Consider the following 12,728-nt stretch of genomic DNA (forward strand, 5'->3'; position numbering starts at 1 on the left):
CAAATAGATTATATAAGTGAGAACTGGGCCTGACATTAAAAGACTAACAGCCTAAGACCACTTTGATTATATATCAATATATAAAGAGACTGAACATAAGATCAGTTGAGTTTTTCCCTTTTGGTTAGGCGGTAAAAGTTTTCCAGTATTTGAGGATTATATGTAGCTCTCTGTGTGAGTTAGTTGTCTTTTCTTTGTCCCTTGACTTAAGTCAGCACCACAGAAATGTGTACATGTGACTGAGGAGTGGGGCGAGTGGAGTGGCAGGTGAGAGGATGTAAATGGATCTGTTCAAATAGCTCTACTGGGAAATCAATGCAAAGCACATCTCCTGCTTCCTAAATGAAGGTCATCTTTATCAAACGTATAAAAACTGAAGTTCAAATCCATTTTGTTGAAAAAGACAGCAATATAAAAATATTGAAAATGAATAGCACTATTTACAATTTCAAAACCGAACATGAAAAAATCATGTTGTGCACTGTAAAATCCAGTAACTTTTAGAGCTAAAGATAAATCCTAGCGGAGAAGAGGAGTTAGTAGACTCTTGTATATACCTTATTTTTAAGGTGTACTGTCTGTTCGTATGATAAGGGATTTTTTCCTTGGTGGAAAGAGGAAGAGTGTGTATTTCTCTGTGTGCTAGACTTTTTCCATGAAGGTTTGTTTAAAAAAAATGAAAAATTTGCTGTTGCTCAGAGTATTCCTGTTTATTGGGGCATCACTAGTGAGGGAAGAGTATTGAGTTGGGAGGTCTAAAAGGCAGCAATTCAGATATGCAAGAACCTCTACAACTAAGGTCTTGGTCTGAGGCAGTATAGTGGTTTCTTAATTTTTTGGAGAATATTAAAAACTTAGGCTTTACAATAATTGCTAATAGAAAAGGTTTATCATTTATGACACTCCAATGTTTGATTGTCAGTTTTTAGACAGTTGACAGGTAATATCTTTTTTCTTCTTCCTTTGTTTAGTGTTGGAAAATACAAGTGTAATAATCAGGGTGGGAGTGACAGGAATCTACTTTAACTGATTTTTTTTTCTTTGACAGAAACTGTACAAGGAAAACTATGAAAAGACAAAGGCAAAGAGCATAAATTTCTGTGAGACCCCCAAATTTAAGCTTGATACAGTTATGCAGAACTTCGTTAGTGATGTAAGCCACCCCATGGTCATTTCCTCTGTTAAATCAAAGACCCATCACTTTGCCAATAAACAAATGAAATATGTTTTGTCTTTCAGACTAAATATAAAGATTCCTACTTAAAGAATATTTTGGGACACTATGTAGGCAGCTTGGAGGATCCATATCATACACACTGCATGAAAGTCTCAGCTCAGAACAGTGATGTAAGTTCTAAGGCAATTGTTTGACTTTCCAAATAACACATTTTTAGGGCATGAATACACTGGTTGCATCCTTATGTCTGATTTCGTTTCCTCATAGAAAAACTACAAAGCACAATATGAAGAGGACAGAGGCAAAGGCTCCTTCCCCCAGACCATAACTCAAGAATATGAAGCAATCAAGAAACTAGATCAGTGTAAAGATGTAAGTCTGTAGTATAAACTGTGAATGTTACCACCCTCCACAGTATCTAGTGACCAAGATGTGTTTAATATTTTGACACTTTTGCAAACAAATGCAAGCAAGGAGTCTGTAAGAAACACAATTTATTTTTCCCTGTTGTCACCCACATGTCTCAAACGCTAATTCTAGCTCATTTTCCCAAAGAAAAGTAATCAGGAATCTGAAGATATGGGAAAGTTTCCTATATAGATGTAAGAGCATCTCTCAAAGAAACTGAAGTCTAATTAGAAAAAATGTGTTTTGCTTACTGCAAGTTTCTTTTCTTTTGGGGGATGGGGTTCTGCTTGCTTGGCCTATAGGCCAACTCGGATTTGACAAGTGATACTACTAAACGTGATTCTCTCTCCCCCACAGTACACCTACAAAGTCCATCCAGATAAGACAAAATTCACTCAGGTCACCGACTCTCCTGTTCTGGTGCAAGCCCAAGTCAATTCCAAACAGCTGAGTGATGTAAGTTCCCCTAAATATCCAAGAAATCCAGTTATGAGGGATAGCATATCATAACTCTATACGTGAAATCCAGTGACTTGTCACATTTATAAAAGAGGCTACATAACTTTTAACAAGTTTAGCTTGTATATATTTGTAATCACCTAAAATACTTTCCTATTTAGTTACCTTACATCTTCTTGGGTGGATAACAATTATAGTAAAAGAGTTCTGCAAGGGAAACTAACGTAGCTTAATGCACTGGAAAGAACATGAGTTTTCGAGTCAGACAGAACTGGATTCAAATTCCAGCTCTGTCATTTATGACCTGGGGCCTAGTAAAGTTGTTTAACCTCTCCATACCTCATAGTTCCCTTTGATAATTTGTGGTGGTTTTGAAGATTGTGAAAGAAGATAGTACACATCCTGGCCCAGAGCAGGTATTCAATACATGGGATTTCTCTGTCTCTCAAATAAGTTTTTGGGAAATGGAGTCTTTGAGATACATTTTATCACATGAATTTTCAGTGTGAATGTCCAAACGTGTGTTGAACTAAAAAAATGAAAAATAAAAGTAACCTCAGTAGATTATGGCCAGAAATGAAGGCTTCAGTTAGAGTATCCACAAACCATAATGCATGTGAGGGGACATAACCAGATTTGTTAGAAAAGATTTTCCAGTGAGTGAGCGTTGACAGCAGAAAGGAAGAAAGGCTGTCACTCTCAGAACCTACAGGACCAATTGTGATATATAAAGAGGGGAGCTCCCACGTATGAAAGTGCCACCTCTTTCCATTAGGGCCCTACCATGGTGACAGATGTGATAACAGCTTCAACTATCCACCATGCAGTGTCAGTAAGGCAGAGTGGCCCACCCTAGATCTGGATTTCTCTTTTGATCGTAACGACTCTGTCAGTTGTTATTTAACAAAATGTATTTTACATTTTATCTCATGAAATGTACCACACAAGATTCTTTTTTTTTTTTTTTTGTATTTTGGAACAATTCTTCTTCTGAATTGAGAACTAATTGGCTCATTCTCTCTCTCTCTCTCTCTTGCTCTCAGCTAAATTACAAAGCAAAACATGAAAATGAAAAGTTCAAGTGCCATATACCTCCAGATACTCCTGCCCTTATCCAGCACAAAGTCAATGCCTATAACCTGAGTGATGTGAGTTCCTCGTGCACTATGCCATGTGTTACACTGACAACTATGCTTTTATTTTTGAATTGCCTCATTGAATAAATATTTCAATGTTAAAGATGGGAATAACACTTAACATTTGTATTGTGTCCCTATGCCTCTGCCAGGGTAACTTTAAACTCACCTTATAAAATGTGTGTAGCAATCTTGTAAGTAGCTTCATACAATGAGACAATCTTAATATATTTTAACCAACCCTCAAAATACCACCATTCATGTATGTCTAATTGCAAATCTTAATGTAAGCTCTTTTAGCCATATATCCTTTTATACTATACTATAATTTTCTTTCAGGACCTCATACTTTAAGATACAGTTTCATTTTGTTTATTCCCCAGGCATATAAAGTCCCTTATTTCACACGAACGATACTTATTTCTACATGTAAGAGAACTTGCACTAACAAAGATAAAGGGTATTCAAAAGGCATAAGGCCAGGTATCCATTGCTATCTTTCATTTCCAAACTTAATTTTATAGAAAAGTCAAATTACCCTTGAGGGTTTCAATTTCTTCAACAATTCTTTAAATAAGTACTAAAATTATCCAGCATCAATGAGTATTGCAATGATTCGTGAAATAACCTTTTCAGAGGACTTTGAGATCAAATGAAAATGGTGCCTTTATATAATACAGAGTAAGTTAACTATAGAATATTTGTGCCACTTTATAAAATATTCAGTGTTAGGAATCAAATATTAGTATGATAACTAGAATGAAGTTAATATAATGCAATATTCTCATGGAGCATAGAGAAGCTTAATCTTAGAGAATTGGAAGATTCATCTTGAGGAGAATTATCTAAAATATGCACAATTCCTTAAACAAAGAAAATGGTCTATTTATATTAAGACAAGGTATTGGGTTACCCTCTAGTCTTTAAAGTGTGATAACATGCATATTACTTTTGCCCATTCCTGTGCTGAAATTTTTCTGTCCAGAATGCTTATAAGTATGACTGGGAGAAGACCAAAGCTAAGAAGTTTGACATTAAGGTGGATGCCATTCCCCTGCTGGCAGCCAAAGCCAATACCAGGATCACTAGCGATGTGAGTATGGCCTGGGCACCTGGACGGGGGGGCCTCAGCAATCTTCCTGATGAGTGAGATCTGGCACATGTGATGTCTTTGCAGGTGATGTACAAGAAAGACTATGAGAAAAGCAAAGGAAAGATGATTGGAGCCCTCAGCATTAACGATGATCCCAAGATGCTGCACTCTTTGAAGACGGCCAAAAACCAGAGTGATGTGAGTGCTTTTGTGAATCTGTCTTGTTTTCAAGATTGTGTCCCAGTCAACATGCCCAAGGGTAGTGATGTAAAAAGATTCCATATCCATGGGCTCTCTCAGGTTCACAACAATGAACTGCTGAGGAGAACTTTAGAAGTAGAATGATTCCCTAGGCTCTTGCACCTCTCATGTTTGAGGAGAGAAATTAATGATTTGTACTTGATCTCCATTTCACTTTGAAAAAACCTGTATTCATATTTAGTAGAATATTGATTGTAATTCTCAACACCTTTTGGAAAACAATGTTTTCATATTTTCTAATTGAAAAGTAACTTAAAATTGTGGTTTAAAAAGTGACTATTTTGGAAGAAAATCATGAGTCAGAGATAAAAATCTTAGTATAGCTAACATTGCTCTTTACTGACTTTAGTAATTAGTATTGGCCTAGGTCTAAGATAAATATTCCATTAATTATAGGCCCTGTTGAGAATCTGATAAAAGATCTGGTCCATCTCTTTAGGAAAATGGAGTTTTTTTCACATCTTTTGCCTGACTTTCATAGAGAATTCATGGATTCCCTAAGGATTGCCTTTAGGATATCTATCATTTTCCAGTTAAAATTCTTACCATAGAGAGGCAAACATATACTATTGAAAATTACAATATACACTGTGTTTTAAAATGTTTGGAGAATCCCTTAAGAGTGGTAAGAATGTTCAACATAGCTTGCAAATATTAGCTTTTCATGATGAAAGAGAAGGGTGTTTGTATCATTTACTTTCATTTTAGCCATGTGTTCATATTGTGAGCTATTAAACCTTCTTTAAATCACTTCACATTTACTATATAGTCATATAGCACTTTAAACGTCTTATTTAGTTATTTTCTCTAGTAAATTCACACTGAATTAGGTACAGTGTGATTATATACAGTCAGTATACAGTGCTCACATACATAATACTATCTTCTTCACCAGTTCCTTATTTTGTCTCAACTCAAGAAAGTTATAGCTCCCATTGACAGCACATGTATGTTTATCTTTGGTTTTTACCCTACCACAGAACCCATTAGAACACTAAGTTATTAAGTGCATAATAAGTGTTCAATAAGTACTTGTTAATTGATTCATGTTGGCAACCAAAAGGGATAGTCAATGATGAATCATTCTCAAATAATATTCAGGCTAAAATCTAAGCTGCAGATACAGAACACACATCGCTTTTAAAAAGAGTCTTTTAAAGCCATTTGGGACTAAACAACATGCTACTAAAAAACCAGTTAGTCAATGAAGGAATCAAAGAGGAAATCAGAAAATACCTCAAGACAAATGAAAATGGAAACACAACACTCCGAAATCTATGGAATACAGCAAAAGAAGTTTGAAGAAGGAAGTTTATAGTGATGTAGGCCTTCCTCAAGAAACAAGACAAATCTCAAATAAATAACCCAATCTACCACCTAAAGGAATTGGAAAAAGAAGAACAAACAAAACCCAAAGTCAGCAGAAGGAAGAAAATAATAAAGATAAGAGAGGAAATAAATAAAATGGAAATTTAATAAAACAATAGAAAAGATCAATGAAACCAAGAGCTGTTATTTTGAAAAGAGAAAAAAACTGATAAAGCCAAGATCACCAAGAAGAAAAGAGAGGACCCAAATAAACAAAATAAGAAATGAAAGAGGACAAATAACCAATACCACAGAGATACAAAAGTTATAATACTATGAACAGTTATATGCCAACAAATTGGACAACCTAGAAGAAATGGACAAATTTCTAGAAACATACAACTTGCCAAAACTGAATCAAGAAGAAACAGATATTTGAACAGACCAATCGCTAGTAGTGAAATTGAATTTGCATTAAAAAAAAAAAATCCAAGCAAACAAAAGTCTAGGACCAGACGGCTTCACAGGTGAATTCTACCAAACATATAAAAAGGAACTAATACCTATCCTTCTCAAACTATTCCAAAAAATTGAAGAAGATGGAACACTCCCAAATTCATTCTATGAGGCCACAATTACCCTAATATCAAAACCAGAAGAAGATACTAGAAAAAAATTACAGACCAATATCTTTAAGTATAGATGCAAAACTCCTCAACAAAATATTAGCAAACTGAATCCAACAGTATATAAAAAGGATCATATACCATAATTGAGTTGGATTTATTCCAGGGAGGCAGGATGTTTCAATATTTGCAAATCAATCAATGCGATTCACCACATTAACAAAAAGAAAGGATAAAGATCACATGATCATCTCAACAGATGTAGAAAAAGCATTTGACAAAATTCAATATCCATTCATGATAAAAACTCATCAAAGTGGGTATAGAGGGAACATATCTCAACAAATAAAAGCCATTTATGACAAACCCACAGCTAACATCATACTCAATGATGAAAAGCTGAAAACCTTCCCTCTAAATTCAGGAACAAGCAAGGATGCCCACTCTTTCCATGTCTTTTTAACATAGTATTGGGAGTCCTAGCCACAGCAATCAGAAAAAATAAATAAATAAAAATAATAATAAAAAGCATCCATATTGGAAGGGAAGAAGTAAAATTATCACTATTTATAGATGATATGATACTTTATATAGAAAACCCTAAAGTCTGCACCCAAAAACAATTAGAACTAATAAATGAATTTAGTAAAGTTTAAGGATACAAGATTAATACACAGAAATCTGTTGCTTTTCTATACACTAATAATGAACTATCAGAAAGTAAAAAAAAAAAGCCACATTTAAAATTGCATCAAAAGAATAAAATAGGAATAAATTTTTTTTTAAATTCAAACAGAAAGTCACAAAAATTATAATCATCCTCATCAGTTCACTCAGTCCCATGTAATTAATGTTTTTTCATCTTGATCTTTTGTTAGCACTTTTATGAATACATCAGTTTTCCATTAGAGTTCTGAAAATGCTTATTCATTCAGCTCAGCAGTATAGTCAGTTACCAGAAACCTGTACTCGTCAGAGTCTTTTCCATGAATTCCTTGAAGATGAAATCCTTTTATAGGTACATTTTTGCAAAAGCATCAGAGTACACCCAGAACTGTCTGTAAATGACAAAAGACTTAAAAATGACCGTGGTTTGATGAAAGTTTTGATGAAACTTGAAAACTTGAAAGATTTGATGAAAGTTCATAATAATGCAATTGACAAGGAAATTTAGTTATTTCTGAGATACACATTTTAAAGTAATAACTAGAATTATGACTTATAACATTATACCAGAACATATAAGAGTTTTAGAAATTTCATGTAATGTCTGAAACATTTATATTAACATATTTCCATACAAATAACCCAAAGAAAGTTTAGTATTAGTTGTTTTTTTTTTTTTTTTTTGTTTGGTTTTTTATACTGCAGGTTCTTGTTAGTCATCAATTTTATACACATCAGTGTATACATGTCAATCCCAATCGCCCAATTCAGCACACCACCATCCCCACCCCACCGTGGTTTTCCCGCCTTGGTGTCCATACGTTTGTTCTCTACATCTGTGTCTCAACTTCTGCCCTGCAAACCGGTTCATCTGTACCATTTTTCTAGGTTCCACATACATGCGTTAATATACGATATTTGTTTTTCTCTTTCTGACTGACTTCACTCTGTATGACAGTCTCTAGATCCATCCACATCTCAACAAATGACTCAATTTCATTCCTTTTTATGGCTGAGTAATATTCCATTGTATATATGTACCACAACTTCTTTATCCATTCGTCTGTCGATGGGCATTTAGGTTGCTTCCATGACCTGGCTATTGTAAATAGTGCTGCAATGAACACTGGGGTGCATGTGTCTTTTTGAATTATGGTTTTCTCTGGGTATATGCCCAGTAGTGGGATTGCTGGGTCGTATGGTAATTCTACTTTTAGTTTTTTAAGGAACCTCCATACTGTTCTCCATAGTGGCTGTATCAATTTACATTCCCACTAACAGTGCAAGAGGGTTCCCTTTTCTCCACATCCTCTCCAGCATTTGTTGTTTGTAGATTTTCTGATGATGCCCATTTCTAACTGGTGTGAGGTGATAGTGGTTTTGATTTGCATTTCTCTAATAATTAGTGATGTTGAGCAGCTTTTCATGTGCTTCTTGGCCATCTGTATGTCTTCTTTGGAGAAATGTCTATTTAGGTCTTCTGCCCATTTTTGGATTGGGTTGTTTGTTTCTTTAATATTGAGCTGAATGAGCTGTTTATATATTTTGGAGATGAATCCTTTGTCCGTTGATTCGTTTGCAAATATTTTCTCCCATTCTGAGGGTTGTCTTTTCATCTTGTTTATGGTTTCCTTTGCTGTGCAAAAGCTTTGAAGTTTCATTAGGTCCCATTTGTTTATTTTTGTTTTTATTTCCATTACTCTAGGAGGTGGACCAAAAAATATCTTGCTGTGATTTATGTCAAAGAGTGTTCTTCCTATGTTTTCCTCTAAGAGTTTTATAGTGTCTGGTCTTACATTTAGGTCTCGAATCCATTTTGAGTTTATTTTTGTGTATGGTGTTAGGGAGTGTTCTAATTTCATTGTTTTACATTTAGCTGTCCAGTTTTCCCAGCACCGCTTATTGAAGAGACTATCTTTTCTCCATTGTATATCTTTGCCTCCTTTGTCATAGATTAGAGTTGACCATAGGTGTGTGGGTTTGTCTCTGGGCTTTCTATCTTGTTGCATTGATTTATGTTTCTGTTTTTGTGCCAGTACCATATTGTCTTGATTACTGTAGCTTTGTAGTATAGTCTGAAGTCAGGGAGTCTGATTCCTCCAGCTCCGTTTTTTTCCCTCAAGACTGCTTTGGCTATTCGGGGTCTTTTGTGTCTCCACACAAATTTTAAGATGATTTGTTCTAGCTCCGTAAAAAATGCCATAGGTAATTTGATAGGGGTTGCATTGATTCTGTAGATTGCTTTGGGTAGTATAGTCATTTTCACAGTATTGATTCTTCCAATCCAAGAACATGGTATATCTCTCCACTTGTTGGTATCATCTTTAATTTCTTTCATCAGTGTCTTATAGTTTTCTGCATACAGGTCTTTTGTCTCCCTAGGTAAGTTTATTTCTAGGTATTTTATTCTTTTTGTTGCAGTGGTAAATGGGAGTGTAAAATAGGAATAAATTTAATGAAGGAGGTAAAATACCAGTACTCTGAAAACTATATAAGACATTGATGAAGAAAATTGAAGGTGATACAAAACAATGGAAAGATATCCCATTCTCATGGATTAGAAGAATTAATGTTGTTAAAATGCCCATACAACCCAAAGAAATCTACAGATGTTACGCAATCCATATCAGAATACCCATAACATTTTTCACAGAGCTAGAACAAATAGTTCTAAAACTTATATGGAACCACAGTAGATCCTGAATAGCCAAACCAATCTTGAGAAGAAAGAACAAAGCTGGAGGTATTATGCTTCCAAACTTCAGACTATATTACAAAGCTACAGAAATCAAAACAGCATGGTCCTGTACAAAATCAGACACAGAGATCAATGGAACAGAATAGGGAGCCCAGAAATAAACTCATGCCCCTATGGTCAATTAAACTATGACAAAGGAGGCAAGAATACACAATGGAGAAAAGACAGTATCTTCAACAAGTGGTGCTGGGAAAACTGGACAGCTACATGTAAAAGAATGAGATTAGAACTCCATATACAAAAATAAACTCAAAATCAATTAAAGACCTGAAACCATAAAACTCCTAGAAGGGAACATAGGCAGAACACTCCTTGACATAAATCTTGGCAATATTTTTTTGGATCTGTCTCATAAGGCAAAAGAAATGAAAACAAACAGAAAAAATGGGACCTAATTAAATTTAAAACCTTTTGCATAGCAAAGGCAACTGTCAACAAGATGAAGAGACAATCTATGAAATAGAAAATATTTGCAAATGATATGGCCAACAAGGGGTTAACATCCAGCCTATATAAATGGCTCGTGCAGCTCAGTATCAAGAAAACAAACAATCAAAAAAAAAAAAAAAAAAGAAAATGGGCAGAAGACTTGAATAGACATTTTTCCAAAGAAGGCATACAGGTGGCTGACAGTCACATGAAAAGATGCTCAGCATTGCTAATTATTAGAGAAATACAAATCAAAACAACAATGAGATATCACCTCATATCTGTCAGAATGGCTATCATCAAAAAGTCTACAGATAGCAAATGTTGGCAAGGATGTAGAGAAAAGGGAACCCCCCTACACTATTGGTGGGTGTGTAAATTGGTGCAGCCACTATGGAAAACAGTATGGAGCTTCCTTAAAAAACTAAAAATAGAGCTACCATATGATCCAGCAGTTCCACTCCTGGGTATATATCCAGAAAAGACGAAAACTCTAGTTCAAAAAGATACATGTACCCCAATATTCGTAGCAGCATTATTTACAATAGCCAAGATATGGAAGCAACCTAAGTATCCATCAACAGATAAATGGATAAAGAGTATGTGGTATATATATATACAGTCGAGTATCACTCAGCCATAAATGAGTGAAATTCTGCCATTTGCAACAGTGTGAATGTACCTAGAGAATATTATGCTTGTAAAATAAGTCAGACGGAGAAAGACAAATACTGTATGATATCACTTATATGTGGAATCTAAAAAATAAAACAAATGAACGTATATAACAAAACAGAGACAGACACAGATATAGAAACAAACTTGAATTGATAGTTACCAGTAGGGAGAGGGAAGGAGAGAGAGGCAAGGGGTATAGGGGTATGGGATTAAGAGACACAAACTATTATGTATAAAATAGATAAGCAATTAGGTTATATTGTACAATACAGGGAATTATAGCCATTATCTTGTAATAACTTTTAATGGAGCGTAATCTGTAAAAATACTGAATTACTATGCTGTCTACCTGAAACTAATATTGTAAATCAACTATACTTCAATAAAAAAATAAATCAGTAGGGAATTCCCTGGTGATCCAGTGGTTAGGACTCCGCACTTCCACTGCAGGGGGGCACAGGTTCCATCTCTGGCTGGGGATCTGGGATCCCACAGGCCACACGGTGGGACCAAGTAAATAAATAGATAAAAATAAAAATAAATAAAGCCATTTGGATCTTTGACAACCTTTTATATGTGCAGGCATGTGTGAGCTTATCTGAACTTGAACAAAAGGGTCAAAACAATTTAGTCAAAAACACTTCCACACACCAACTGCTATTGCAACATTGCTTTATCCGTTTATTTCTAATGAAGACAAACTGTCTTTATTTTTTTCAGTGTTCTTGCATGCCATCAGAAAGTTTCCATATTTTATTTTCATAAACCAGGGCCTAGATTTTACAATTAAGAGAGAAATTTATCCTGTGAAACTGACTACCCATGATGTTTTAGCTGGAAGACCATATTCCCTAAGAAAGTTAAAAGATTGGATTATTTGTAAAAGGAATTTCTGCAGGAGATTTATAATGCACATCTATACTTGCTAGCTTGGATCACTGTCTTTAGAGCTTATGTGATTATAGGGAGATATAATAGGTTTAGAATCTTCCTAAAGGAAAAATTCTGGGTCAGAATTTTTCTCTCTTTTAAGGTAATTGGTGAGCAGGCGTGATGAAGCTGGGACTTTGACCTAATTAACACCCTGTCTAATCATTCCAGAAAACCAACCGATGAAAGTGCCTTCTGAGGCCAGTCAGGACATTTGGTTTATGAGAACACTGTATATAAGGGCCAAGGTTACTTCAGTGGCTCAATTTCATAAATTTTTCTCCTTTGAGGTCTTATAACTGCTGAAATCTGAAACTTCTTTTAAATTGTTACCAAAATTAAACTTAGTATGAAAAAACCTCTGGGGTTCTCAGTGGGGCTTATCTATTGTCCAAAGTAGAATAGTCAGGTTGAAAAATCAGTAACTATTCACTTAAAGATGACTTTAGAAAAGTCAAGAAGTCAAGTGTACAGCCCTATTTATGAAGTAGTCATTTTATAAAATCAGAAGTATGGAATGATGGTCATATGATTTTTGACAACTTAAAAAATACTTCTTTAATGGAAGACTCTTCAAAGGTTAGATTACCTTAGCAGAAATCATGCTTGCTAGTGGTCCTTGAAAAACCCTGTTTTAAAATAAAATAATAGCTGGCTGAATCAGAAGCTGTGGCCCATTCCTACTGTCTGACAGATCCTCTTTGATCTAAACAAAGATTTGAGAAGATCTGTCCATGCATCTGCCCATGATTTTGGGAGGGGCGGTTTCAATGATGTGAAACATATGATCAAATTTTAG

At 34.9% G+C, this 12,728-nt stretch overlaps 1 protein-coding gene across 2 annotated transcripts in view; it reads left to right on the forward strand.

The window, feature by feature from the left end:
- The window catches only part of NEB (nebulin), a 229,140-nt gene that overhangs the window by 23,536 nt on the left and 192,876 nt on the right, over nucleotides 1-12,728 (forward strand). For both annotated transcript variants that reach the window (XM_068545120.1, XM_068545119.1), the window contains exons 12-18: nucleotides 1,049-1,153; nucleotides 1,240-1,347; nucleotides 1,445-1,549; nucleotides 1,943-2,041; nucleotides 3,088-3,192; nucleotides 4,166-4,273; nucleotides 4,358-4,471. In XM_068545120.1, coding sequence (XP_068401221.1) covers nucleotides 1,049-1,153; nucleotides 1,240-1,347; nucleotides 1,445-1,549; nucleotides 1,943-2,041; nucleotides 3,088-3,192; nucleotides 4,166-4,273; nucleotides 4,358-4,471 — 744 coding nt within the window. The remainder of the gene's footprint in view (nucleotides 1-1,048; nucleotides 1,154-1,239; nucleotides 1,348-1,444; nucleotides 1,550-1,942; nucleotides 2,042-3,087; nucleotides 3,193-4,165; nucleotides 4,274-4,357; nucleotides 4,472-12,728) is intronic.

This window comes from Eschrichtius robustus, chromosome 5 (genome assembly GCF_028021215.1).
Source record: "Eschrichtius robustus isolate mEscRob2 chromosome 5, mEscRob2.pri, whole genome shotgun sequence".
NCBI lineage: Eukaryota > Metazoa > Chordata > Mammalia > Artiodactyla > Eschrichtiidae > Eschrichtius > Eschrichtius robustus.